Source organism: Microcaecilia unicolor, chromosome 6, assembly GCF_901765095.1.
Source record: "Microcaecilia unicolor chromosome 6, aMicUni1.1, whole genome shotgun sequence".
Lineage (NCBI taxonomy): Eukaryota > Metazoa > Chordata > Amphibia > Gymnophiona > Siphonopidae > Microcaecilia > Microcaecilia unicolor.
Genome location: NC_044036.1, coordinates 312,848,757 through 312,876,084, shown reverse-complemented (window position 1 = coordinate 312,876,084; position 27,328 = coordinate 312,848,757). Strand labels below are relative to the sequence as shown.

At 44.1% G+C, this 27,328-nt stretch overlaps 1 protein-coding gene across 3 annotated transcripts in view; it reads left to right on the top strand.

Moving 5' to 3' along the window:
- The window catches only part of MGAT5B (alpha-1,6-mannosylglycoprotein 6-beta-N-acetylglucosaminyltransferase B), a 316,097-nt gene that overhangs the window by 113,875 nt on the left and 174,894 nt on the right, over nt 1-27,328 (top strand). For all 3 annotated transcript variants that reach the window (XM_030208153.1, XM_030208154.1, XM_030208155.1), the window contains exons 4-8: nt 12,939-13,048; nt 17,064-17,137; nt 21,701-21,865; nt 23,738-23,902; nt 26,128-26,297. In XM_030208153.1, the coding sequence (XP_030064013.1) occupies nt 12,939-13,048; nt 17,064-17,137; nt 21,701-21,865; nt 23,738-23,902; nt 26,128-26,297 (684 nt within the window). The remainder of the gene's footprint in view (nt 1-12,938; nt 13,049-17,063; nt 17,138-21,700; nt 21,866-23,737; nt 23,903-26,127; nt 26,298-27,328) is intronic.

Sequence of the window (27,328 nt, the reverse complement as noted above, 5' to 3'; positions counted from 1 at the left end):
TTAGTTCAGCATGCATTTTATAGTATTATCTCCCAGACCCCTTCTGGGGAGCAATTCTATACCAGGGGAGGGGGGAGGCTATAAATAGACCCCCAGAAAACACCTGGTAGGAGCCTATTCCATAAAGGAACATAGGCACCAACTTTCTTTGTAGAATACTGGTGTAACAGACAAAATATACACCTGTGATTTAGCCTAGAGTAAGTCAGGGCCTCCGAGAGGGAATGCGGGGGGGGGGGGGGGGCAAGATTCCCCCCCCCCCCCCCCCCCCCGTGCCTGGCCTCCAAGGGAGATCCGGCACGGCAGCCCAGGTGAGATCCAGCATGGCGAAATTAGAAAATATTCAAAGAAGAGTGACCAAAATGATATAGGGGATGGAGCTCCTCCCATATGAGGAAAGGCTAAAGAGGTTAGGGCTCTTTAGCTTGGAAAAGAGATGGCTGAGGGGGGATATGACTGAGGTTTTTAAAATCCTGAGTAGTGTAGAACGGGTAGAAGTGAATCGATTTTTCACTCTTTCAAAAAGTACAAAGATCAGGGAACACTCAATGAAATTACATGGAAATACTTTTAAAACAAATAGAAGGAAATATTTTTTCACTGAAAGAATAGTTACGCTGTGGAACTCGTTACTGGAGGATGTGGTAACAGCGGTTATCTTAACATATCTGGGTTTAAAAAAGGTTTGAACAAGTTCCTGGAGGAAAAGTCCATAATCTGTGGTTGAGATGGACATGGGGGAAGCCACTGCTTGCCCCGGGATTGGTAGCATGGAATGTTGCTACTAATTGGGTTTCTGTTAGGTACTTGTGACCTAGATTGGCCACTGTTGGAAGCAGGATACTGGGCCAAATGGATCATTGGTCTGACCCAGTATGGCTATTCTTATTTTCTTATGTTCTTATGTTTCAATCCCAACCTCCACGGTTCTCTACATGCCTGGAGTCATTGATTGTCAGGCAGCTGCGGTCAACAGACACTGTTCTGCTGGCCACAGGTCCTTCTTCCTGCTGTGTTCCACCTATGCAGAAACAGGAAGTTACTTCACAAGAGGCAGGATGTAGCCAGAAGAAAGACCAATGGCCATCAGAACAGTGTCTCTTGATTACTGATGCCTGCAATTCAATGATTCCAGGCAAGTAGAGGACCGGGAAGGAGGGGGGGTGGCTGGCATTGGGCTCTTTAATATTATTTGCCTCGGGCCCAGCTTTGCCTCTCGGTGGCCCTGTTGTAAATGTGTGCACCTAAGTGTTGGAAATAAATGTGTTATATGGAGGGGCATAATCGAACGCCCATCTCCATGGGCGTCTATCTCCGAGAACGGGTACGTGAAGGGGCGGGACAAACCATATTTTCGGATAAAATGGGCATCCATCTTTTTTCCGATAATACGGTTTGTGCCAGCCAAATGCATCGGATTTGTGCGGATTTGAGCTGGGCGGTTTCGTTTTTCAGCAATAATGGAAACTGAAGGCGTCCAGCTCAAAAACGAACAATTCCAAGGCATTGGGTCGTGGGAGGGGCCAGGATTCGAAGTGCACTGGTCCCCCTCACATGCCAGGAAACCAACCGGGCACCCTAGGGGGCACTTGTAACAATAAAAAAAGTAAAATACCTCCCAAGTCCATAGCTCCCTTCTCTTGGGTGCTGAGCCCCCCAAATCCCCCCCAAAACCCACTGCCCACAACTCTACACCATTACCATAGCACTTATGGCTGAAGGGGGGCACCTAGATGTGGTACAGTGGGTTTTGGGGGCGGTTTGGAGGGCTCCCATTTACCACCACAAGTGTAACAGGTGGGGGGGGATGGGCCTGGGTCCACCTGCCTGAAGTCCACTGCACCCATTAACAACTGCTCCAGGGACCTGCATACTGCTGTGATGGAGCTGGGTATGACATTTGAGGCTGGCATACAGGCTGGAAAAAAAGTTTTTAAAGTTGTTGTTTTTGAGTGGGAGGGGGTTAGTGACCACTGGAGGAGTCAGGGGTGGTCATCCCCGATTCCCTTCAGTGGTCATCTGGTCATTTAGGGCACTTTTTTTGGGACTTGTTCGTGAAAAAAAGGTCCAAAAAAAGTGACCCAAATTCGCACTAAAAATGCCTTTCTTTTTTTGATTATCAGCCGAGGATGCCCATCTCTCCTCAGCCGATAAACAGGCCCCAGTCCCACCTTCACCATGCCTCCAACACGCCCCCGTCAACTTTGGCCGTTTCTGCGACAGAGTGCAGTTGAAGATGCCAAAAATAGGCGTTCGATTATACCGATTTGGGCGCCCACGGGAGAAAGACGCCCATTTCCCAATTTGGGTCGAAATATGGGCGTCTTTCTCTTTCAAAAATAAGGCGGATAGTATTTTATATTGTACGTATAAATATGAGTTCCACTCAGACTCTGTCTATGTGTACACCCACCTATACAATACATGCATATTTATAGAATAGCGCATAGGTAGAATTTTGGCATATACCATATATAGTCATACATAGGTGCCATTATCCTGATTACAATATATAAACTACCTCCCATACATTTCAAAATATACCATAGACCTCACCGGTGCCACTTACTTAACACAACCTTTTAAATCAGCAAGATTTATGCACCCACCTCCTCATCGGTCCCTAGGTATAAAAATTATGATTTTTGTATCTTTTTTATATATTGAATTTCTCAAACTTTTCCCCAACTTTTTTTGTATGTCTATTTTTTTTTACTTTAATACTTTAGCCATATTAGGATTAATTTAATTGAAATACTCATCTCAAGATGATGTCAAAATGAAGGAGATAGCAGGTAGGGAATGTTTAGTAATCCCTGTCTTTATTGTTGCAGGGGGTGTTCCATGAAACAGCTCCAGGGCGAAACATAGTCTATGTTGCAGAGGCGTAGCCAGACCTCGATTTGGGAGGGGGCATAAGCCCTAAGTGTGGGGGCACATTTTGCCCTGCCTCCCCGCTGCTCTTCACCCCTGCCGTAACCTCACATATCTGAGCTGGTGGGGGTCCCCATGTCCCGCCAGCAGAAGCTTTCCTATGATGGTATTTGCCGCCACGCTGTCGCGTCCCAGTGCACATGCTCAATTTCACTAAAAACGAGAATGTGTATGGGGGAGGGGAAAAGCAGGGCAGGCAGCGTGGCGGCAAATATCACAGGAAAGCTTCTGCTGGTGGGGCTTGGGGACCTCTGCCAGCCAAACCAAAAGACCTTGGGAGGGCCCTAAACCCAAATTGGGGGGGCTCAGGCCCCCAAGGCCCCCCTATGGTTACACCACTGCTATGTTGGATTAAGTAATCCTCTGACTAATCATTATTGGCTTCATCTTGAGTGGAAGCCTCAACTATGTCCTACCCATGTTCCACCGATGCATATGCCCTCTCGTATTTACTATACCACTTAGGTGCACCGTAACAGAATAGTTCTTAGGTAGAACATTGACAATTATGCACATTTGTGCTGACGTATATTTATGTGTATAACATATGCACCTATAATAAAATTGGCCTTCACATGACTCTGTCCTCATCAAAGACAGACACATGGACAGGGAGGGGAAGACACATACAGGAAGAGAGACACACAGACAGAGATAGCCATAGATGGTGAGGTAGAGAGAACTCAAGCACAAAAACTTTGTCCCACACAGGGCTGTTAATATCAGGGCTTGGCGAAAGCGGGTTGCAAACAGGGCACTTGCCCACATGCCAGAAGAGGCCCCAAGCCTGCCCAAAACAGAAGGCTTTGGGGGCCCCTCACAAATTTCTTCCCTGGGCATGTCTAACACCCTGGTTAATATATATTTGGAGAAGAAATTGTTTCCCTGTTTTGTCTCGTATTCAACTCTCCCTCCTCACCTTCTGTGCCTATATAGCTACTTCATGCCCATCTCCCACGCTGCGTGGTTTTCAAGAACTTAGTGAACCAATCAGCTACAAGAGATGTGTTCAGATTTCTTCTTGCTGGTGGGGGCTACCTAGATCTTCTCCTCTTAGGCTTCCCTCCATAAAAGCACTGGTTGAGATCAATGCAATGATTGAAAGAAGGGGCTCAAAGAGTGTAAGAGCCTTCAGGTGAGGATGATACACTCCTAATGAGTGAGACTTGGAACCTTTTAGACAATGAGAATGCAGCTTTCAATGCAGGCACTCAGAGTGAAATCGTACTCTGTGTGAAGCTTGTTCCTCTAATGGTACGTGCAAAAACGTAATCCTTTGGAGACATTACTCCATGCAAGAAATCACCACATGACCTACTTTTTGGATCCTGAAAGATGTTCAGGCCTATCCCTTATTTGCATTGATTCCCATGCCTCAAATTTTTGGTACATAGGGAGGGGCATAATTGAATGGCACCGGCCAAATAGATGGCTGGCCATCTATGTGGCCGGCACCGTAAAGGGACAGAGCCAACCGTATTATCGAAAAAGATGGCCGGACATCTTTTCTTTCGATAATATGGTTGGCGCCGGCTAAATCTCAACATTTAAGTCAAATGTTGAGATCACCGGGTTTAGAGATGCCAGCTTCGGTTTTTGGCCATAATGGAAACAGGGCCCGGCCATCTCAAACCCGGCGAAATGCAAGCCTTTTGGTCATGGGAGGAGCCAGCATTTGTAGTGCACTGGCCCCCCTGACATGCCAGGATACCAACCAGGCACCCTAGGGTGCACTGCAGTGGACTTAAAAATTACTCCCAGGTGCATACCTCCCTTTCCTTGGGTGCTGAGCCCCCCAAATCCCCCCCAAAACCCACTCCCCACAACTCTACACCACTACCATAGCCCTAAGGGGTGAAGGGGGGCATCTACATATGGGTACATTGGGTTTTGGGGGTTTTTGGAGGGCTCAACATATACCACCACAAGTGTAACGGGTAGGGGGGGGGTGGACCTGGGTCCACCTGCCTGAAGTGCACTACACCCACTAAATACTGCTCCAGGGACCTGCATACTGGTGTCAGCGAGCTGGGTATGACATTTGAGGCTGGCATGCAGGCTGGAAAAAAAATGTTTTATTTTAATTTTTTTTGGGTGGGAGAGGGTTGGTGACCACTGGGGGAGTAAGGGGAGGTGATCCCCGATTCCCTTTGGTGGTCATCTGGTCAATTGGGGCACTTTTTTCAGACTTGGTCCTAAAAATAAATGGACCAAGTGAAGCCGGCGAAATGCTTATCAGAGCCGGCCATCTTTTTTCCATTATCGGGCAAAGCCGGCCATCTCGTAACCATGTCCCCATCCTGCCCCCGCCCGCCCCGTCCCGCCTTCTGTACCCTGTCTTGAAGTTTGGCTGGCTCTGCGACAGAAAGCAGTTGGCGCCGGCCAAAATCGGCTTTCAATTATACCGATTTAGCTGGGTTCAGGAGATCGCCGGCAAGCTCCCGATTTGTGTCGGAAGATGGCTGGCGATCTCTTTCGAAAATAAGGCGGAGGATGTATTACATAGAAACAGAGAAAAAAATGAAGGCAGATAAACACCATGGGGGAGATTCTATGTATGGTGCCTAAAAAATCCACATGGAAAACAGTGCAGACTAAGCATATTCTATAAGCCGTTGCCTAGATTTAGGCGTGGTATATAGAATACGCTTAGTTGATATTATAGCACCTAAAATGACGTACCTCCATTTGCACCAATGAAAATGTGGTGTAAATCCAGGCACATAGATTTACGCACACTGGGTCATATTCTATTACTACGTGCATAAATTATGGAACGCCCATTTCCCCACCCATTACCACGCCCCTTTTGCCTGCACACATTAGAATTTAGGCACAGTGCATTATAGAATACGCTTAGAGAGTTGTGTGCGTAATTTCTAATTAATGACAGTGCTCATTATTGCTTGTTAAATTCTGTTAACAATGCTGATTGGCTTGTTAAGCCAATTAACTTACACGTGCTGTTACAGAATACGCTTGGATTTCGGTGCATATGGCCTATCCATGCACTCTGCTCTCCCTTTCATTCCCTTAGAGATCCTGTGTATTTGTCCCAAGCTCTCTTGAATTTGGATACTGTTTTCATCTCCACCACTTCCACCGGGAGGCCGTTCCACGAATTCACCATCCTTTCCGTGAAGAAGTATTTCCTCGGGCTACTTCTGAGCCTGTCCCCTTTCTCTTTCACCTATGCACCCTCATCCCAGAGCTTCCTTTCAGTTGAAGGAGACTTGCCTGCAGTGCATTTATGCCATGTAGGTATTTAAATGTCTCTATCATACCTTCCCTCTCCCGCCATTCTTACAAAGTATGCATATTGAGATCTTTAAGTCTGGTAAATGCAGGGTTATATCCTGATGTCTCTAAGGTTACACAAAAGAAAAGACAAGACTTTTCAAAGCTTTGCAATTGGGCGCGTTATTTCGGTTACATTTTCCTTGCAAATGTGTTATAAAGCTGAATTCTGTTAAATATATATATATTTTTTATTCTAAATAGTTGAATTCATTCTTGGAATCCAAGATGGCTAGCTCACTTGTACCGCAACCATGGACTATAATAACTTCTACGCCGTAATATTTAAGAGCACTCGATCTTCTTCTCTGCCACCTTTTTCTTGGTTAAATAGTAATTTAATTTTTCTTGATATATAGTATGTTTTGCCTCCAAATTGTGGACTAAAGATGAGCAAAAGATCATGATTTAATTTCATTAAGTTTGTAATAATTATTTACCTATAATCTACAATGACATATAGTCGTCTTTGCTGGTTCAAGAATTGTACTTGAAATATATTGTAAATGTAATAAAAATAAAATAAAAAAAAGTAAATGCAGGGTTATGTTTTTTTCTTAGCTGTCTCTTTGTGTCCAACATTTTTCCAAGGCTGTCTGAGCAGTGCTGGCTTCCTGGAGGCCCGTGCTGTCTCTTAGATGGGTTTGCACTAATAGTTCACAGAGATAAAAAGGGTGGTATGTTAGCAGTGTCTGGCTGATGATTCTAGTCTTCAACTGAAACACAGCAGTAAGAGCTCTTTCAATCCATTGTGTCCCTGAGTAGCATCTTGTTGCTCTAATAAATATGTAGACTTTTTCCTTCCTTCCTTCATTGCTCCTTTCATTTTTATTTATGTTGTTTACCTTTTCACTTGCTTCAGCTGTAGACACCTGCCCCCTCTCCCTGTGTCTCCATTTTGCTCACTTGTCATTCTGTAGCTGAAATAAATATTTTGGGTTTTTTTCCTCTCTTTTCTCACACTCCCTCTCCCTTGCTTCTTTAAATGCCGGGAGACACATTTCTAATGGACATTACAAATAAATTGGCTCTGTGCGTAAATGCCAGGGGGCTGTGTGCCTGCCAGCGGCAATTTTGGAGTTGGCATCTTGTCATTTGCCCTCTGAAGGGATTCTATCAGCATGTTGAGCAGGAAAGATCTATCTGTTGCACTGCCAAGCTATGGAATACCAGCAGGGAGAAGAAAATGATAAATGAAGCCATCATTATTCTGGGCCGTAAAGTCAAGTTTGTGTGTGACTGTTGACAAATGGTGGGATGGGGATAGAGATGGAAAGAGGCAAGCTTAGGAATCTGGCAGCATCGCTGCAAGCTCCAAAAGCAGATGTTTTTGGCCTGGCCAGGGGTTGAGTCCAAGGTACAAGAGTCCAAGATTCAACAGGAAAATTTCCAAGGTTAAGCAGGAAGGTTCCAGGCTCCAGTAGGAGTCTGAGGTTCAGCAGGAAGGTTCCAGGATCCAGCAGGAGCAGCAGAAAGATTCCAGATTCCAGCAGGAGTCTGAGGATCAGTAGGAATGTTCCAGGTTTCAAGGATCAGTAGGAAGGTTTCAATATCCAGGAGGAGTTTCATGTTTAGCAGGAAGGTTCCATGATGCAGCAGGAGTCTGAGGTTCAACAGGAGGTTCCAGAATCCTGTAGGAGGTTCCTGCAGGAGGTTCTAGAATCCAGCAGGTGAACAGGCATTCCTAGTTGTGCCAGAAAATACATCAGTCTGTGCTAGGTTTAATTACTGGCTTCAGTTTGGGCTCAGCCTTTAATCTCAGCCAATCCATTCTTGCAGGGAATGTCTTCTGATCATGTCTGACAGCCAACTTTCTGTTGACAGTTTTGTCCTCTGTTTCCTCTTTCTTGCTCTATCTGAATATGTGTCTTCCATGGCACAGGCACCCAGTTTTAGGGATATGCTGTCTTTTTTAAACAACATGAAAACACCAAATACGTTTCCTGCATAATGGGACACCTTCAGAGACTGCTGAGTGTTGAAACTAATTGCGATGTCTGAAAACACAGATGTATTTATTTTATTTATTAGTTAAAATGTTTATATAGCGCTTAGGGCCTCTATTACTAAACAGTGCTAGCGATTTCTGTGTGGCAAATATACCATGCCGGGAATCGCTAGCACAATTTAGTAAAAGAGGCCCTTAACCAGCCCGGTAAGGCTTGTCCAAAGGGATTGACAAAAAAGACAAGTCAGACATCCACTCAAGCCCTTGAATGAATGTCTGACTTACTGAAGAATTTTTTACTTGCGTTTTAAAAGTTTACAAAATGTCAGGGAAATTGTTTGTCCTGCTAAGAGTGCATGTGTGCAGGATATATGACTAAGACCTTGAAGGCCAGTTTAGCATTTGACTGATCCATATCAGTCTACCTGCTACTTCATTTTCCTTGATGTCGTGCAGTTTGAAACGTTGTACCTTTTTATGGGACCCTTGACCCCTGTTTTTCATGGTGTAAAGTGTAGAAGAGCAGGTTGAATATCTGTATCTGTATTGATATCTAAATCTATATCTACCATTCAGAAAAGCACTAAAAACCCATCTATTCAAACAAGCCTACCCAAAAAACCCAGATTAATCTCATGAACCCATCTACCTTACATATACTGAAGAGAAAACGACATTGGCCCAGAATCTATCTCCCACCTTACCCTCCTCTCTCTATCACCTGTCTCTACCTACCTACCCATCCATTTACTACCCATCCATCCTTCTATTATGTTATACTTAATTTCCTACTTTACATAACAAAATTCTGTGTTACCTATTACTATGTAAGCCGCATTGAGCCTGCTTTTAGTGGGAAAGTGTGGGATACAAATATAATAAATAAATAATATCTGTAAATTATCTATCTATCTGTTTAAATAAGTTGGTAAGTGTTGACCAGTTTAATAGCGGTCAGAGAAACAACAGGCCTGATATTTAAGGGGACTATTTTTTTTTTTTTTTAGCTATGGCAGTATACACATAAAGATAAGGGGATTTCTCCAGATAGAAGCACCTGCTGCCTAGATAAGTCCCCACTGACTAGGGCCATCCACAGATTTTCAGTGGCATTATCCAGATAATGCTATAGAAAATCACCACAGTCCAATTGTCAATAAATGGATAGTGCTGGGGAAGTCTGCGGATAGAGCCAGGATTTCTCAAGAGACCAGTGCTATTCAGTGCTGGTAATCAGATAATTATCCAGATAACCTAGGGCAGGAACAAAGCTGCACAAATTTCTCCAGATTAGTATCCGGATAATGCTGCAGAAAATCATTATAGACTGACATGTTGATATCCGGATAGTGCTGGGGCACTCTGAAGGTGGAGCCAGGATTTCTCAGAAGATCAGCACTGATAATCAGATAAGTATCTCAGAAGACCAGCACTGATAATCAGATAAGTATCCCGATAACTTAGGGCAGGAACAAAGCTACATGAAGTTCTCCAAATTGGTATCCAGATAATGGTGCTGAATATCCCCATTGCCAGTGTTGTCCAAAGTACTAGGTCAAAGTACTTAAGTAACAGTAAAAATAAATGTATATTTGAATACTTAAGTAAAAGTACAGTGAAGAACACAACAAAATGTACTTAAATGAAAATAAAAACATTATTGCCTAATATAATACTTTTTGAGTAAAAAAGAAAAGCACCGTAACTACAATGAATGCAACTATTGTTAACATTTTTATTGCAACGACTTCATTGCTCTACAATTCAATCCACTTTGCTTTTAGTAAAAGTACATTTTTGAAAATGACTCTTACTCATGCGAGTGTGCTCGAGTCATTAATCCAGGATAGCTAAAAAGGTTCAACAACTGCACTAGCGGAAAGTGGATTGTTCGGTCTTATAAGAAGTTCCTTCAAATCAGGCTAGGTGCAATATTACTGATGTCTTCTGTCAGAATCTGCAGATATTGATCAAGGGAATTTCTGTCTGAAACACTTACTTCCATATAGCAACATATGCTTTATCATCATCATTGTCCTTATCATGTGCATTAGTAAAAGTGCTGTGTCATCACTTGCAGCTGCATCTTCATCTCCATTACCTTCGTTATGCTATCCAATTACAGAGAAGGCTTTCTCAAAGTTATAATTATTGTCTGTTGTCAACTTTTCATCTGATGGCAAACTCTGTTTGAATATCTTTGAGAACTGATGCAAGAACGTCAAATGTGTGGAAACCCTTCAATCTTAAGGCTAGAGAAGCAGACTTCCTCTCTAAAGAATATCAAACCAATGGAGAGATACCCCAATGTAAAACAAACAAAAAAGTGGGCACAAAACCAGGAGTCCCAGAAACTGGATCACAGTAAAGCTAAAAACAAATTTTATTAATTAGTATATTTGACTCGTATATTTGACTCGACACAACCGTTGTGTTTCGGCCAAAGTGCCTGCATCAGGAGTCTACAAATAAAAACAGTCAAAATAAACATTTGACATAACATAAAAATTAATTGATATATAAATCTAAATAAGACATATATATAAAACAACATAAAAACATTATAATAATATGTAGAATATTAATAAAAATACAAATACAAAATATATATCAAATGATCAGAACAACAGCAAAATCATAATGATAATAATACATGCGTAACAATTAAGAAAACGAATAAACCAAATAAAACAAAACAAAATGAAAAATGTGTCAGTAGGGAAATAATTCTTGAAACATTAAGCAACAGTATAAAACAGAAGAAAAAGTAGAAAAAAAGGAAGAGAAAACAAAAAAGAAAAAAAATGGAAAAAATAAATGAATAAATAATTAGGAAAAAAAAGAAAAAATATGTAAAGAAAAAAATTAAAAAATAAGTAAAGAAAAGAATATATGAGCAAAGAAAAAATTATATATATGTATGTGGCGTAATTTAAAAATACGAAAAAGGACTAACCTAAATACTAAGGTAGACAGCTAATGTTTTTATTTGTAGACTCCTGATGCAGGCCCTTTGGCCGAAACACAACGGTTGTGTCGAGTCAAATATACGAGTCAAATATACTAATTAATAAAATTTGGTTTTAGCTTTACTGTGATCCAGTCTCTGGGACTCCTGGTTTTGTGCCCACTTTTTTGTTTGTTTTACAAAGTATCCGTGGGTCTTCTTTGAGTTCTCCACGCTTTGTGGATTCTCTATCGAGTTACCCCAATGTAAAATTTTCCATGGGATGACCAGGAGTCTATTGTAGTAGAGACATTTATTTATTTATTAGGATTTATTTACCACCTTTTTGAAGGAATTCACTCAAGACGGTGTACAGTAAGAATAGATCAAACATGAGCAGGAGGCAATTAGAGCAGTAAAAATATTCGAACAACAATACAAAGTATGGCATGGTATACTACTTGCAATGACAACACGATATGTACTAGAACATTATAATTGGTAGTGAGGGGTAAGGCAAAGTTGTAACATATAGATGAGTAAGAAAGTAGGAAGAATTAGAAAGTAAGGTGATTGATTTGAAGAAAGTTGCACGTGAGGTCAGAGAGATGGTTAAATATTATCTCAGCTAGGGTAGGAGTGGATAAACATGTCCCACTGCAGTGTGCAGCCCGAGACAATCCTTGTGTGTGTGAGTGAGACTAACAAGTTAGTTACTTCTTCCGTTAAAGGCTTGGTTGAAGATATATGTCGGTTCACCATGAATTGCAACCAGCTTCAGCTTAATCTTCATTTCAAAGTAACCCAACTCATCCCTGTTTGGCTAGAGACTAGTAACCAGTTCAATGAACACAGGCAATTCCACTGTTCTCATAGTCTGTATTCACTGAATAGCAAAATTTAAGATGAGATGATCCACTGTTTGCATGACAAGGTTTTCAACAGCAGAATTCTGTTCCAGGTTTTGCTCTTTCATTTGGTTTACAGATGAAGCGTCATTTACATCTCGCTTCCACTATTACGTTTTACTTTTAACTGCAAACATCAGATGTTACTGAGTAAAAGTAGAAAAATTGGTGAAATTATTACTTCAGTAAAAGTAACAAATGTTTCCTGTACTTTTTTTACAAGTAAAAGTGACAAAACGTTTACTGAAGTACAGTAATTAGCTACATTTACTTAATTAACTATACAACACTGCCCAGTATCTGGATATTACCAGCACTGCTATACCTGAATACTCAGTGATATCCAGATACTGGCCTGTGCTCTGAATATTGAGGGATAAGTGTAGATACCACGGCCGGCATTTAAATGAAATGATGACAGTGGAGTTTAAATATCGGCCCAAATCTTTTTTTTATTACTTGCGTAAAGTTGGCATCTGTTCCCTTCCTCCCCTCTCCATCTTCAGAATTCTTTACTGCTCCACACAGTGTCTCTCACAATGGCCTCATTACTTCCACCTTTTCCACAGAACATCTGGTGAACCTTGAACTTGTATAGAGGAGGCCATGTCTGATCTTTTTACTGGACAAAAATAACTTGTTCTATGCATTTGCTTATTACTAAGTAAAGGAACTTCAGATACTCAGTTCTGAAAGAATCAACCTTCGATACTGATGTGCTACACTGTGATATTTGCTCCTGGCACAATGTTCTAGCAGGCAGGGGTCGCTTGGGAACAAAATAATTGGTCTTAAAATTTCATAGAAAAAGCAGACATTTCAGCACGATGGATCTAGTCAGTGTGTCCACAAATACTTTGAAAGCCTTGCAGGAATAAATAAATAAATGTTTTTTTTTTCTCAGTTTACAGGCAGCAGGGTTGATGGAGAAGATTCAAGCCATAGCGCAGAATGTCTCTGAGATTTCAGCGAAGGTGGATCAGATTCTGCGGAACAGCGTTCTGAAAGAGAAAGGTAAAAAAGCGACACAAAACTCGGTCCTTTCTTCTCATGTTTTCAGTGGAATTTAGTTCAGAGAATGGATATAGAAAAAGAGTCATTGTTAGAAGACTCATGGGTTGCAGGGGAGACTATCCCCATAAAAACCCAAAGAGGAGGCATTTCTAATTAGATGATTCAAGTTCTACCTGCTATTTGTGTGGGTCGCTTGCCAGCTTATTTTCAAAAGAGATCGCCGGCCATCTCCTGAAGCCAGCCAAATCGGTATAATGGAAAGCCAATTTTGGCCAGCTCCAACTGCTTTCCGTCGCAGAGCCGGCCAAAGTTAAAGGGGGTATTTCGCAAGGGTATGGGAGGTGGGATGGAGGCGGGACAGGGGCGTTGTAAGACATGGCCGGCTTCAGCTGATAATGGAAAAAAGAAGGCCGGCTCTGAGGAGCATTTCGCCGGCTTGACTTGGTCCATTTATTTTTAGGACCAAGTCTCAAAAAAGTGCCCCAATTGACCAGATGACCACCAGACGGAATCGGAGATCACCTCCCCTTACTTCCCCAGTGGTCACCAATCCCCTCCCACCCAAAAAAAACAAAAACATAAACTTTTTTGCCAGCCTTTATGCCAGCCTCAAATGTCATACCCAGCTCTCTGACAGCAGTATGCAGGTCCCTGGAGTAGTTTTTAGTGGGTGCAGTGCACTTCAGGAAAACGGACCAGGCCCATCTCCCCCTACCTGTTACACTTGTGGTGGTAAATGGGAGCCCTCCAACCCCCCCCCCCCCAAACCCACTGCACCCACATGTAGGTGCCCCCCTTCACCCATAAGGGCTATGGTAATGGTGTAGAGTTGTGGGGAGTGGGTTTTGGTGGGATTTGGGGGGCTCAGCACCCAAGGGTAAGGGAGCTAGGCACCTGGAAGCTATTTTTTTTTAAAATTTTAGAAGTGCCCCCTAGGGTGCCCGGTTGGTGTCCTGGCATGTGAGGGGGACCAGTGCACTACAAATGCTGGCTCCTCCCATGATCAAATGCCTTGGATATGGCCGGGTTTGAGATTGCCAGCATTAGTTTCCATTATGAGCAGTGGTGTGCTGGTAAATTTTTAACAACAGGCTCTCTCCCCAGTCCACCACTGCGCCCCCCCCCCCCCCCGTCCACCTCTGTGCCCCCCATCCACCTCTGCGCCCCCCCAAAATTGCAGAGCTGGCTATAGCCAGTGGGTGGGGGGGGGGGGGGGGGGGTTGGCAATGCATTACTCTCTCCAGGAAAAAAAAATTAAATGATCCCAGGTTCCAATCTAATTCATGTTTAATGTGGGATAAAATGTCATAAATAAGTAAATAAATATAAACTTTTAATGTTGAGCACCTGATTCTCAAAGGGAACTTATTCCAAACACTATAATGAAAATAAAATGATTTTTTTCTACCTTTGTTGTCTGGTGACTATTTTTCTGATCATGCTGGCCCAGTATCCAATTCTGCTGCTATCTGTCCTCTTAACTCCGTTTCCAGGGCTTTCTTTCCATTTATTTCTTTCCTCCTTTCTTCTTCATTTCTGGTCCTCAGCTTCTGCCTATTTTCTTCATCCATGTGCAGTTTTTCTCCTCTCTTCCTTTTCCTTTATCTTATCTCCTTCCTCACTCTTCCCTCCCCTCCATCCATGTCCAGCATTTATTCTGTCTCCCCTCCTCTCCCCTGCCCTTCATCCACCCATGGCCAGCAGTGACCCTCCTCTCCCCTGCCCAGCATGCACCCATACCCAGCGACCCTTCTCTCCCCTGCCCTCCATCCACCCATGGCCAGCGACCCTTCTATCCCCTGCCCTCCATCCACCCATGTCCAGCAGTGACCCTCCTCTCCCCTGCCCTGCATGCACCCATGGCCAGCGACCCTTCTCGCCCCTGCCCTCCATCCACCCATGTCCAGCAGTGACCCTCCTTTCCCCTGCCCTCCATCCACCCATGCCCAGCAGTGACCCTCCTCTCTCCTGCCCTCCATCCACCCATGCCCAGCAGTGACCCTCCTTTCCCCTGTCCTCCATCCACCCATGCCCAGCAGTGACCCTTCTCTCCCCTGCCCTCCATCCACCCATGTCCAGCAGCTCCCTTCTCTCCCCTGCCACCCCCTCCCGACTTGTTTCACAAATTCTGCTTCCTCCCTCCCTCCCGATCCGGTCCCTCACCGACCCTACCTTGGCCATCAAATTCTTCGGGGCAGGCAGTGTTGCCTGCCTGCTGCCATCGCTGACTTTCCTCCGCCGCCCGATTGCGCTTCAAAATAGCCGCCGAGACTTACAGAAGTCTCGCGAGGCCGCCTAGGGAAGTCTCGGCGGCCATTTTTAAAGCGCAAACAGACGGCGGAGGAAAGTCAGCGATAGCAGCGGGCAGGCAACACTGCCTGCCCCGAAGAATTCGATAGTCAAGGTAGGATCTGTGAGGGACCGGATCTGGAGGGCGGAGGGAGGGAGAGCCGGCTCGCCCTTTCCAACAACCGGCTCGCAAGTCCGGCCAAAATTTAACAACCGGATCTTGCGAGCCGGAGCGAGCCGGCTCCAGCACACCACTGATTATGAGCAAAAACCGATGCCGGCTATCTCAAACCTGGCCATCTTTGACATTTGGCCGGCCCCAACCGTATTATCGAAATGAAAGATGTCGGGCCATCTTTTTCGATAATACGGTTCGGGACTGCCTTTTGCAGCTCCGGCCATCTAGATGGGCAGCCATCTATAGGTCTAGCAGCTGAATATTCTTACATCATGGAATTTGCCGTTGAACATTGAAAAGTTATATTTGCAAAATGTAATAGTTAAATGAACTTTTCATTTCTTTACGGATCCACTTTAAAATATTGTCTTTCAGTGCAAAGACATCTTTAAAATATCTTTAGCTATTGCTTTGGAATGGTTTAAGCAATACACCCTTTGCAATCTATGCTACTGGTGATTAAACTACAATAAAACTGATCTATAGACGATGTTGTGTTTGACCTTTCATGAACATCTAAAATCTGTTCATCTAAAGAGGCATCCTGTATGACCTTTAAAGATCATGTAGGCGACATCTTTGGATTATTTATATTTGGGGCCATAGAAAAATGTAGCACAATCTGCAAAGGATCCAGTTTTCTCCAGACCTTTTTATTTGTAATGGTGAGTTTCCATGTCTGATTATAAAATGATTTGCCTCTACTCTCTTCTCTCAATAAAACGAGCCTATCAAATGCAGTGCAATTTATTTTATAGGATCATTATTGCCTAACAATGTCAATTATTTTAAATCAGTTCATCATCTTGAGCTTTGTATGATCCTTTCCTTGTTAATGAACTGAGGGTGTAATGTGGGTTGAGGTGGGGAGGGGAGAAAGGAGAGGGGTCATTTTTAATGCTGATGCAATGGGTACCCCAGAGTTCACAAAAGTGAGGAAGACAAAGTTTCTAAATTTCAAATGAAGTATTCAGTTTGGCATTTTGCCAAGTTAACTTTTTGTGGAAATCTGAAAAAAGTATGGGTAATTATGCAGGATTAGTGGCAGTAAAGAATGGCATTTAACATCTATCTGCATACTGAATGCCAGGGACAGCCTCTGGGAGATGCAGAGAATAATTGTGGGGCCTCATTTGCATAAATATTTGCAGAAGTCAGTGGGGGTGCAGGACCTGGAAAGTGGAGTTGAAGGTGAAAAACGGTTGTTCGTAAGTAGGGCTGGCTCTACCAAATGCAAGCATTTGCTCATGGTATATTGCCTGCCCATTACTGTAACTCTGGATTGAATGATATTTTCTAAAAAAAACAAAGGTGCATGGAGGGGGAGTCAAATTTAAGTCCTAAAATCTTTCGTCTTTCATTTATCTCGTCAATGATGAGATTACATTAGTGCCACATTTTTATTTTGTGGTTGCTCTATGATGTAGATTCCTGTCAGTTGAAATTTCTGGAATAGGACTTTCTGGTACAGTCCACTCTCTTGATACTTGCTGGTCTTCTAACCATAAATCTTGACTGTTTTATCTCATCTAAATATTCTTTCTACAGTGACTGATAATAGACGAGATCAGTGTGATGTGCCAAAGAATCCCAGATACCCAGAGTGCTCTGAGAAAGTAGAGGTGAGCTCAACAGCATTTCAGTCAGACTGAATATTGTGTTCAATTCTGGTCGCCGCATCTCAAAAAAGATATAGTGGAATTAGAAAAGGTACAGAGATGGGCGACGAAAATGATAAAGGGGATGGGATGACTTCCCTATGAGGAAAGGCTAAAGTGGCTAGGGCTGTTCAGTTTGGAGAAAAGGCGGCTGAGGGGAGATATGATAGAGGTCTATAAAATAATGAGTGGAGTGGAACGGGTAGATGTGAAGCGTCTGTTTACGCTTTCCAAAAATACTAGGACTAGGGGGAATGCAATGAAGCTACAATGCAGTAAATTTAAAACGAAACAGAAAAAAGTTTTCTTCACTCAACGTGTAATTAAACTCTGGAATTCGTTGCCAGAGAATATGGTAAAAGCTTAGCAGAGTTTTAAAAAGGTTTGGACGGCTTCCTATAGAAAAAGTCCATAGACCATTATTAAATGGGCTTGGGGCAAATCCACTATTTCTGGGATAAGCAGTATAGAATGTTTTGTACTTTTTTGGGATCTTGCCAGGTATTTGTGATCTGGATTGGCCACTGTTGGAAACAGGATGCTGGGCTTGATGGACCTTTTGTCTTTCCCAGTATGGCAATACTTATGTACTTATGACTGTTCCAGACTGGGCTCAGATTCTTCGAAGGCTCAATGGTTTCATTAGCACTTATGGGGAAGCTAAAGAATAGGGATATGCTTGGGCAAAAGAATTCAGTTTGTTTTCATTTTTTGCTGAATTTTTCCTCTTTTGTGGATGTATATTTTTATTAGGTAGGTTCATACATTCATTTTAATAGCCTTTCTTTAATGCGCACTATGGCGTTTTAACTCATGTTAGTTGACTTAACACGTGTTAATTCATAGGTTAGTGAATGTTAAATCACTTTAATATGCACTAATCCCTGGATTCTATATATGGGGGTCGATATTCAGCTGGTGGAGGGCAGTGTAGTTAAAGCTCGCTGCCAGCGCTGAACCCATAAATTCAATGCCGCATCATATCCGGCGATCGGCATTGAACATACGGATTCATTTTTGTTTGCCAGAACTTAACTGGTTAAACCAATATTCCGCACGAACTGGTTAAGTTCCTAGTGGTTAAATATAGGACTGCTGTTTATGCGGTCCTATTTGACTGCTAAACCCAGTGCTGAATATCATCGCTAACTGGCTATATCGCATTGCATATTCGTAGTTAGTTAGTTAAACGCTAATTAAGCAGTCAGCAGCCATTGCTGACTGGTTGAATGGTGCTGAATATCGGGGGGGGGGGGGGGGGGATAGGTGTCTAGAATTGCATGCCCAAATTTGTGCATGCACCTAAGATACATGCGCAAATTAATCGAGTAAAGAGCCAATTAACATCACTAATTGGGTGCTAACAAGCACTTATTGATGTTAACTGGCGCACTCTAAAATTTGCATGTGTATCTGACTATGTGCTATCCTATAAGTCATGGGCCTAACTCTACTAGCACGTAACTCAAAAGGGGGTGTGGCCATGGATGTGTCAGGGGCATTCCAAAAAATGCACATGGATCATAGGATACAGCCTCAACGCGCCTAACATGGGCACCAGCATTTACACCATATTTCAGCAGAGCACCGGATTATTTATATTTGAATTTAAATCACTATTCGGCTGAATACGAACAAAGTATTCACGGCACTATTCGGCGCTGAATTGAATCAAATATTAATATTTGGTATACCCCTATGTGTGAGCCTGCCTGCCTTTGCTATCTCCCTCACCTCATTCCTCTTCCCATGAGAGCAGTGGCGTTCCCTGCCTGGATGGCACCCGGGGCGGAGCACCGATGCACCCCCCCCCCCTGGGTGCAGCGCCCCCCCCCCCCACTAAATTACACCTTCCCCCCCCTCCGGTGAAATGACACCCCCCCGGGTGCACGCCGCTGGGGGGGGGGGTGCCGCGGCACACGCCTGCTCCGAGTTCGCTAAACTTCTTTGCTCGTTCACTACAGCTCCCTCTACCCCGGAACAGGAAGTAACCTGTTCCGGGGCAGAGGGAGCTGCAGCGAACGAGCAAAGAACGGTTTAGCGAACTCGGAGCAGGCGCGCGCCGCGGCACCCCCCAGCGGCATGCACCCGGGGCGGACCGCCCCCACCGCCCCCCCCTTGGTACACCACTGCATGAGGGTACACTCCCACTCACCTCTACTGGCATGGGTTGGCCTTGGACTCAGTACCTCTCCATTGGATGGCAGAACTTCTGGGAGCTGGCAACATGCACTGGCAACATACATAATTGCACATATTCTTGTCATTTACACATATAAGGGAATACACACACATGTATCTGCATGTACTTTGCAGACTGGCATTCACATAGGAAAAGTTTGAGCAGAATGTGGGCATGGTACACAATTACATGCGTAGATTTTAAAATCTTATAATCTATTCACGTTCTTTTGCAATTGAGGCATGCCTATTTACACCAGCTGTGCATGGCTGGTGTAAGCGATTGTGCCTAAAATATGGGAACATTCTCAGACCCTTACAGCAAGCATTCCGTCAAGAAAAGTAGGCGCCTACTTTTCTCGACAGAACAGCCTTCAGATAGGTGCATTCCCTTCCAAACCTCCCTACTAAGGTAGTCTATGAACTATCCAGTCAATAACAATGGTCCATGCAGAGACTACCAACAGCCATCTTTGACCTCACCCTCTGACAAGACATTGACATTCTCAAACCAACAATCCCCCAATGAAGTCAACATCCTATAGGAACTCTGTGGAATCCTGGGCATCCCTTTAGGTGGTCTGAAGGTGGTAACTTTCCGTCAGGTCAGTCTACCCAGGTAAACAGCTTTGAACAGTTCTCTTCCCATGACTGGGCTATTACTTCCTGTGCTCATTAAACTCATTACTGCATATTCTGAGTAATAGAAGCCTTAAATGAATTGACATCATAGTGTTCCAATTTAGCGCTAGACACCTATTGGGAGCATTTTAACCTTTCAGTCACAAAGTGGAAGTGCTGCCTAAATGTCTTCTCTTCTCCCACATGCATTTCTTTGTTACATGCTACCCTCAATAAACCTGCCCCAACCATTTAAACTACAAAAGTCACATTGTTGCCTAAGTCCCAATGCACCCCTAAAATTTTATACCCCTGCCTGGAGCTTTTTCCAAGTCATAAAGCGGAAGGAGGACACACATTTCTCACATTCTTCACTTCACATAGATCTATGACTACAAACAGATCTGCTGGCAGCCCTGCAGGTCCAGTGTTGGACAAAGTTTGAGCTGTAAGAGAACAAAATATTGTTAAAAATGGCAAAGAATTTAATTATTAGGGATGGGCAGCCAGAAAATGTTCATTTTGTGTCATTTACTGTGTCTTTTGTTTGCCCATTTTCTCATTCTGGGAGTAATCAATAGATTACTATCTTATTTTCTTTTCCATGTTTTATTTTGTTTGATTTCTATTGATTACCTCTAAAAGTGGACTAACACGGCTACCACACCTCTCTACTCATTTGGAAATAGTGTACACTGTCCCCCTGATTCTATAAAAGTCGCCAAAAATCATGCACGCAAATTTAGGTGCATTCCTGATTTGAGCATGCAAATAGAATAATGAACCAGTTGGTGCCAATAATTGGCTTTTTAACAAGCAATTATTGGTACTAATTAGATTGAATTGGGACTAACGCACGTACAGTTAAGCATGGGATCTGCGCCTAAAATTTATGCATACTTCAAAAAGGGGGTACGGAAATGGAGAGGGTCATAGGCATTTCAGGGCAGAACGGGGCTGTGATTTTGAATTATGCACGTCATCACAGAATACGGGTGCTCTGTGTGTAAATTTTGACATGGGCATTTGCACCAACTTTTCATGGGTGCAAATGGCCGCACCTAAATTTACACATGATTCTCTGTTAAAATGTTTATTCTATAAACTGCACCGAATTTTAGGCGCGGCTTATAGAATACTGTTTAAGCGGGTATTTTTCGGCGCCATATATAGAATCTAGCCCTATGTGCAAAGAGGGCACACTTTCAAAAAAGGTGTGCAGTCTTTTCCTGATAGCACGCACGTGAGCACACTATTCGAGCACGCATAACAGTGGTTCACACATGTGCAGTGGTTCAAGTGGGTGCACTATTGGAAAAAGAGTGTGCGCCATTTCTGAAAGAGCGTGTCTTCTTTGCATTCAGTGCGCACACTTTTGAAAAAACGCTGCTTGTTTTTATTCGGTAACGACATGCAACGAAGGCCCCTCCCTATCAATTACGAGTATTGGAGTGTATTTTAAAACCCCAGCTTCAGCTTTACATCTCAGGTGGTTACAGCTCATGGGCTTCTGTAAAAGCAGTGATGAGGCTGCACACTGAATTCTGATTATATCAGCATAACTCTTTGTTTTTGAGCCTTTTCTGTTGACAATTGAACTAAACTTCCACAAGTACACATTTGAATATGCCTTTGCTATTAGCACAATGAAATACAACTCCTCTCAAATGTCTAATATTTTTCCAAGTGTGCTTTTTCATTTTGATGTCTTCTCTCGTGTTGCAGTGGATGAGAGCGAGGTGGAGCTCGGACCCATGCTATGCATTTTATGGTGTTGATGGCACAGAATGCTCTTTCCTTATCTACCTCAGTGAAGTTGAATGGTTTTGCCCTCTCTTACCATGGAGAAACCAGACTGTCCTTCCCTCATTAAAACCAGCTAAACTGCAGGTAGGATACGATGGCTTCACCTCTACACAGCTCTGGCTGTGTTCCATCAGGAGGAGGCGGATGGGGATGAGGGGGTTGATTGAGAGATTAAAATAACCACAAAAGTTGCATGTAATGGCAGTCAACACACTTTTAGTGAGATGTTTCCATTAGTGGACCTTGCTGTTATGCTAAGGGAGAGGAAGGCATGTGAAGGGCAATTCTATAACCTAGGTGCTCTCATTTACGTGTGTGTTATGGGTGTACAAGTTTAGAATACTGGCATTTACATGTGTATGTGGACACTTACAAGTGTAAATGGTACAATAGCACGGTACTATGTAAGCCACATTGAGCCTGCAAATAGGTGGGAAAATGTGGGCTACAAATGCAATAAATAAATAAATAAATAAAAGGTACTCTGCAAATACCTGCTGAACTTACACAGCATGTGTTTGCAAGGGGGCATATACTGTACACAGGGGTGGAGCATGGGTGGGGGTCCCACTTATGCACGTACCTTACAGAATACTGTAAATTATGTGCATTCTTGTCACTCTTAGGCACTGGTACTTAATACCAGCTTTATGAGTGACATACATGCATTGGTATAGCGCACCAGGGGTGTAGCTAGGTGGGGCCACGGGCTTCCACAGGTTAAGCCCTGGCCCCTCTACATTTGACCCCCCCCCCAGCCGCCGACCCTCCCCCATCGCCACCGCCGCCAGGTACCTTTGCTGGTGGGGGTCCCCAAACCCCACCAGCAAAAGAGTCTTCTACAGGGCCGGTCAACTCCGGAGTCTTCGCTGATGATCTCTTTCTGACTCCTTACGTCCTGCATGCACGTCTTGCATGGGGCTACATACAGGACGTGCCAGCAAAGGTACTTGGCGGTGGCAGCGGCGACGGGGGAGGGGGAGGGTCATCGGTGACAGGGGAGGGTCATTGACGGGGGGGATCCAAAGTGGGGGGGGGCGGCGGCTGGGGGAGGCGGGCTAAACAGTGCCCCCCCCACCTCGGGCTCTGGACCCCCCTCACGCCGAGGTCTGGCTTTGCCCCTGCAGCACACTCATGCATGTAGGGCCCTTTTTACCAAGCTCGCACCGAGGCTCCCTTTTACCGCAGCAGGTAAAAGAGAAGTCTCTCTTTCTTGCAGGAAATGGTTGTGTGGCAAGTAAAGCACTTGCCGCACAGCATTTCGGGAGGGAGTCCTTACCGCCTCCCATTGAGGTGGCGGTAAGAGCCCCCATGCTAACCCGGTGGTAACCGGGCAGCACATGGCACTCTCCGATTACCGCCGAGTATATATTTTTGTAGCGCCGGAAATGACGGCGTGCTAGGGGTGGCCCAGCGGTACTTCCTGTTTAGTGATCAGTAAGCGCGCATTGAGCTTATCGCCGCTTAGCAAAAGGGGCCCCATAGTGCATGGGAGGGGGAAGGAGTCTCCCAGTTGCAAAATTGCATATAATGTGCATATTACATGTGTGAAAATTCAGTACACGTGTACCAGCATAATATAGCTACTCCCACATCTTCAATCTAGGTATGATCTCTGCAGGATTTGTGCTAGTATGTTATAAAGAAACAAAGGCGTCAATTTGTCTTTACAAAATAGGCTAAAAATAGATGTCTTCCTTCCCCATTAACCTAGTTTAATGTTAATGCTTATTCATTAGATGCCCTGTTGTAAAATTACCCTCCTGTTGAACAAAATCCAAACAAAAAAATTCACCCAAATAAATAAATGAAAACCAAAATGAAGTGTATGGTTTCTGGTACTGAGAGCTGAATTCCTATCCTGTCCATAAGCAACAGCTCCCCAGTTTGTCTGTGTTTTTTCTTCTGGAGGTTTGTCAAGCCCAAAGCTTACAGGAAGGTTTTGATCCTTTCTAGGCAGCGTTTCGCAATGACTTGTCTTCCCTCCTTGACCTGATCGGAAGTGGCAAGGAATCATTAATCTTTATGAAAAAGAGGATTCGGCGACTGTCAGCACAGTGGCTTTTGGCAGCCCAGAACCTGGAGCAGAAACTGATGGGCAGATGGAGGGATCAGAAACGGGTAAAAACACATTGTAATGTAGACTGGATGCAATAGGGTTTTCTGCACTAGAGTTTGTGGGAAGAATGTTTGAGAAATCTGTACATGACATGGCAGCTAATCTATTTATATGTCGCCACCCACGCGATATGCTGAGTGGGGTAAATAAGTCAATCTGGCAGAAAAGGTATTAAGTTAACATAAAATTTGTGTTTTAATTCCTATGCCACCCTCCCCCCACATCTCACAGCTCAAAGTAAAATGTTCATTCAGTTGTATTCAGGGGCATAGCTACGTGGGGCCACGGGGGCCTGGGCCCCCCAGATTTGGACCTGGCCCCCGCCGACCCTTTCGACCCCCCCTTCCTGCCGCCACTAACCCCCGCTGCCGCCATTGGGTACCTGTGCTGGCGGGGGTCCCCAACCCCCGCCAGCCGGTCCTCTTCAGCTGGTCTCCGGGCCGGCACGTTGCTTCAGCTGATGTGGAAGCCTAGGATTCTGTTTCTTCTGTGTGAGTCGTCCTGACATCCTGCACGTTTAACCATGCAGTAGTAACACAGAAACAGAGAAACATGACGGCAGATAAAGGCCATATGACCCATCCAGTCTGCCCATCCTCTGTAACCCCTAATTCTTCCTGTTCCTAAGCGATCCCACATGCTTATCCCATGCCTTTTTAAATTCTGGAACAGTCCTCGACTCCACAACCTCCACTGGGAGGCCATTCCATGCCTCCACCACCCTTTCTGTGAAATAATACTTCCTTAGGTTACTCCTAAGCCTATTCCCTCTTAACTTTGTCATATGCCCCCTCATTCCAGAGCTCTCCTTTTGAAAAAGGCTCTCTTCCTGTACATAAATGCCCTTGAGCTATTTAAATGTTTCTATCATGTCTCCTCTCTCCCTTCTCTCTTCCAGCTTATACCTGTTGAGGTTCATAAGCCTGTCCCTATAATTTTTGCATTCAAGTAGTATCGGACCTGCGTAAAAATGAGAATTACCACCCGGGACACGCAGTAGCTGGGCGGTGGTTCAAATCTGACACACGCTGTACATACGTGAAGACAAAGGAATTTTATGAGAATTAGGGAGAGCTCAGACATATCAGTGTCATGTCTCTTGTATCACAGTTACTGCTATGCAACATAGATGGAATAATTACCAGGAGGCAGAGCCACAGCAAGGCTGGTGGGTGGCCCTAACCTGCAGCCCCTTCCTCTTTATAATTTTGATACTTAAATCACCAATCAAGATCACCACACAAAAAAATCCTATAAAAATGCAATTTGTAGGTAATGATGGCTCTATGAATTTATGTGGCTGTCAGGACGTATTGTTTTGCCCTGACGTCAGCTGTGCTTTGCTGCCTCCCAAGAAGCTGTTGCCCTGGGTGACCACCTAGTCTTGCCTAATGGTTGGGTTGGTCCTCTCAGGAAGCAGTGCTGCTTGGATATAAGCCCTAAGGGCCGGACTCAGTAAATGGCATCTAAAATGTAGGCATGTCAGAATAACACGCATAGCGCTATTCAATAAACCGCGTCTACAGTAAGACGCGGTTTATAGAATAGCACATAGGCCAGGGGAATTTGCTATTGAGGCACGGCCATTTATTCCATTGAAAACCTGGTGTAAATACCCACGAGTAAATGTGCACGAGTTCCCCAAAATTCTATAACAACCCATGTAAATTTGATTAACGTCCCTAACACACCTACACTCCTCCCATGGCCATGCTACATGCCATGCTTCAGCTACATGCATTGGAAGTTATGTATGCCTCTTTTTAGAATACGCCTAAAAAGAAGCGCACAAATTCCAAGTTATTGCCAATTAGTGATGATAATTGGTTATCACTAATTGGCTCATCGCTTCATTGAGTAACATGCATAAATTTGCCTCGTGTACAATTTAATGCATGCTATTCGCCGCATCTTGTATAGAATTTGGCCCTAAGTGGGGAGCTGATCTCAGTGACTCTTCAACCATCCAGTGTCTGGGGAAAGAGTTATTGTTTGGATCTTGATGTCCTGTTCTCTGACTTTTATTAGATTAAAGAGTTGAATGTTGCTCATATTTTTTCATCTGTCGACCCAGCAGCCACATTTTAGCATAACGACATGATCAGAAGGATTCTTTCTATTCATGGTTTCTGTTACCCCCCCCCCCCCCCCCCCCCAATCTGCTCTCTTCTCTTTCCTCCCATTTCTGTTGTGTCTTCTCACCTTTGATCTTTCCTCCACCTCACAGATACTAGTTCACATCGGCTTCCTGACTGAGGAATCGGGAGATGTGTTCAGCCCCAGGGTGCTGAAGGGAGGTCCTCTGGGAGAGATGGTCCAGTGGGCAGATATATTGGCGGCTCTCTTTATGTTGGGTCACAGCCTGAAAATTACTGTCTCCTTAAAAGAGTTACAGAGGTGAGTGTGTGTCTGCTCATGGAGGATACCTGGAATATCTTCCCAATGGAGATGCTGGCTACAAAAACAGTGATGGAATTCAAAGACATGCAGGGTAAACACAGAGGAACCCTATATAGAAAGAGATGGATCAATACAAACTTAAATGACTTCACACTTTAAAGAGGGTATAGAGGGGTATAACTTGCACAGAGCAGCTGGTGCAATTCTGGCTGTCTTGTTGGCCATACTGGAAGGACCATACAGGTCTTCATTTTCCATCATTTAGGGCTCCTTTTACTAAGCAGCAGTAAGCCCAAAGCGGGCTTACCGCTCGCTGTACAGGAAGTACCGCCAGGCTCCCGCAGCAGCCCAATGGTACTTCCCACCCCTAGTGCACCGTCATTTCTGGCACTACAATAATGTCTTTACTTTTGTAGCGCCGGAGTGTACCCGGCGGTAATCACTGCCCGGTTACCGTTGGGTTAACACAGGAGCCTTTACCGCCACCTCAATGGGTAGCGGTAAGGGCCCCTACCTGAAAGGGCCACACGATAAGTGCTTTACTTGCCGCAAGGCCATTTCCTGCAGGAAGACGAGACTTCCCTTTTACCAGCTGTAGTAAAAGGGGGCCTCGGTGCGCATATAAACCACGCACTGACGGCAGCACCGGACTCCTTTTGCTGCAGCTTGGTAAAAGGGGCCCTTAATAACGTGCAATATAACAAACTGTCTCAAACTTTCTTCTTCGTTCAGTAATGCGATTTATTCTTTTAAACCTTTTGTCACATAAAACTGCATTGTGGATGAATAATGGCCTAAATCAAGAGCCAGTTTTGTGGGTATTAGATAGAACCATTGCTTTGTCTTCATAAACGTTTCCCTGCCTGTTGGTTCCTGTGACCTGCTTTTCTCATCAGTCTTGCTCATTATACACTGTGCATTTTGTAACAGCTCTGTTGTGCCACACCCAGCAGTCTGAAATATCCCCACCTCCACTAAGGAATTAGCTAAATGACTACATGAACCAGGAAGCAGATAGTTGGGTAAGC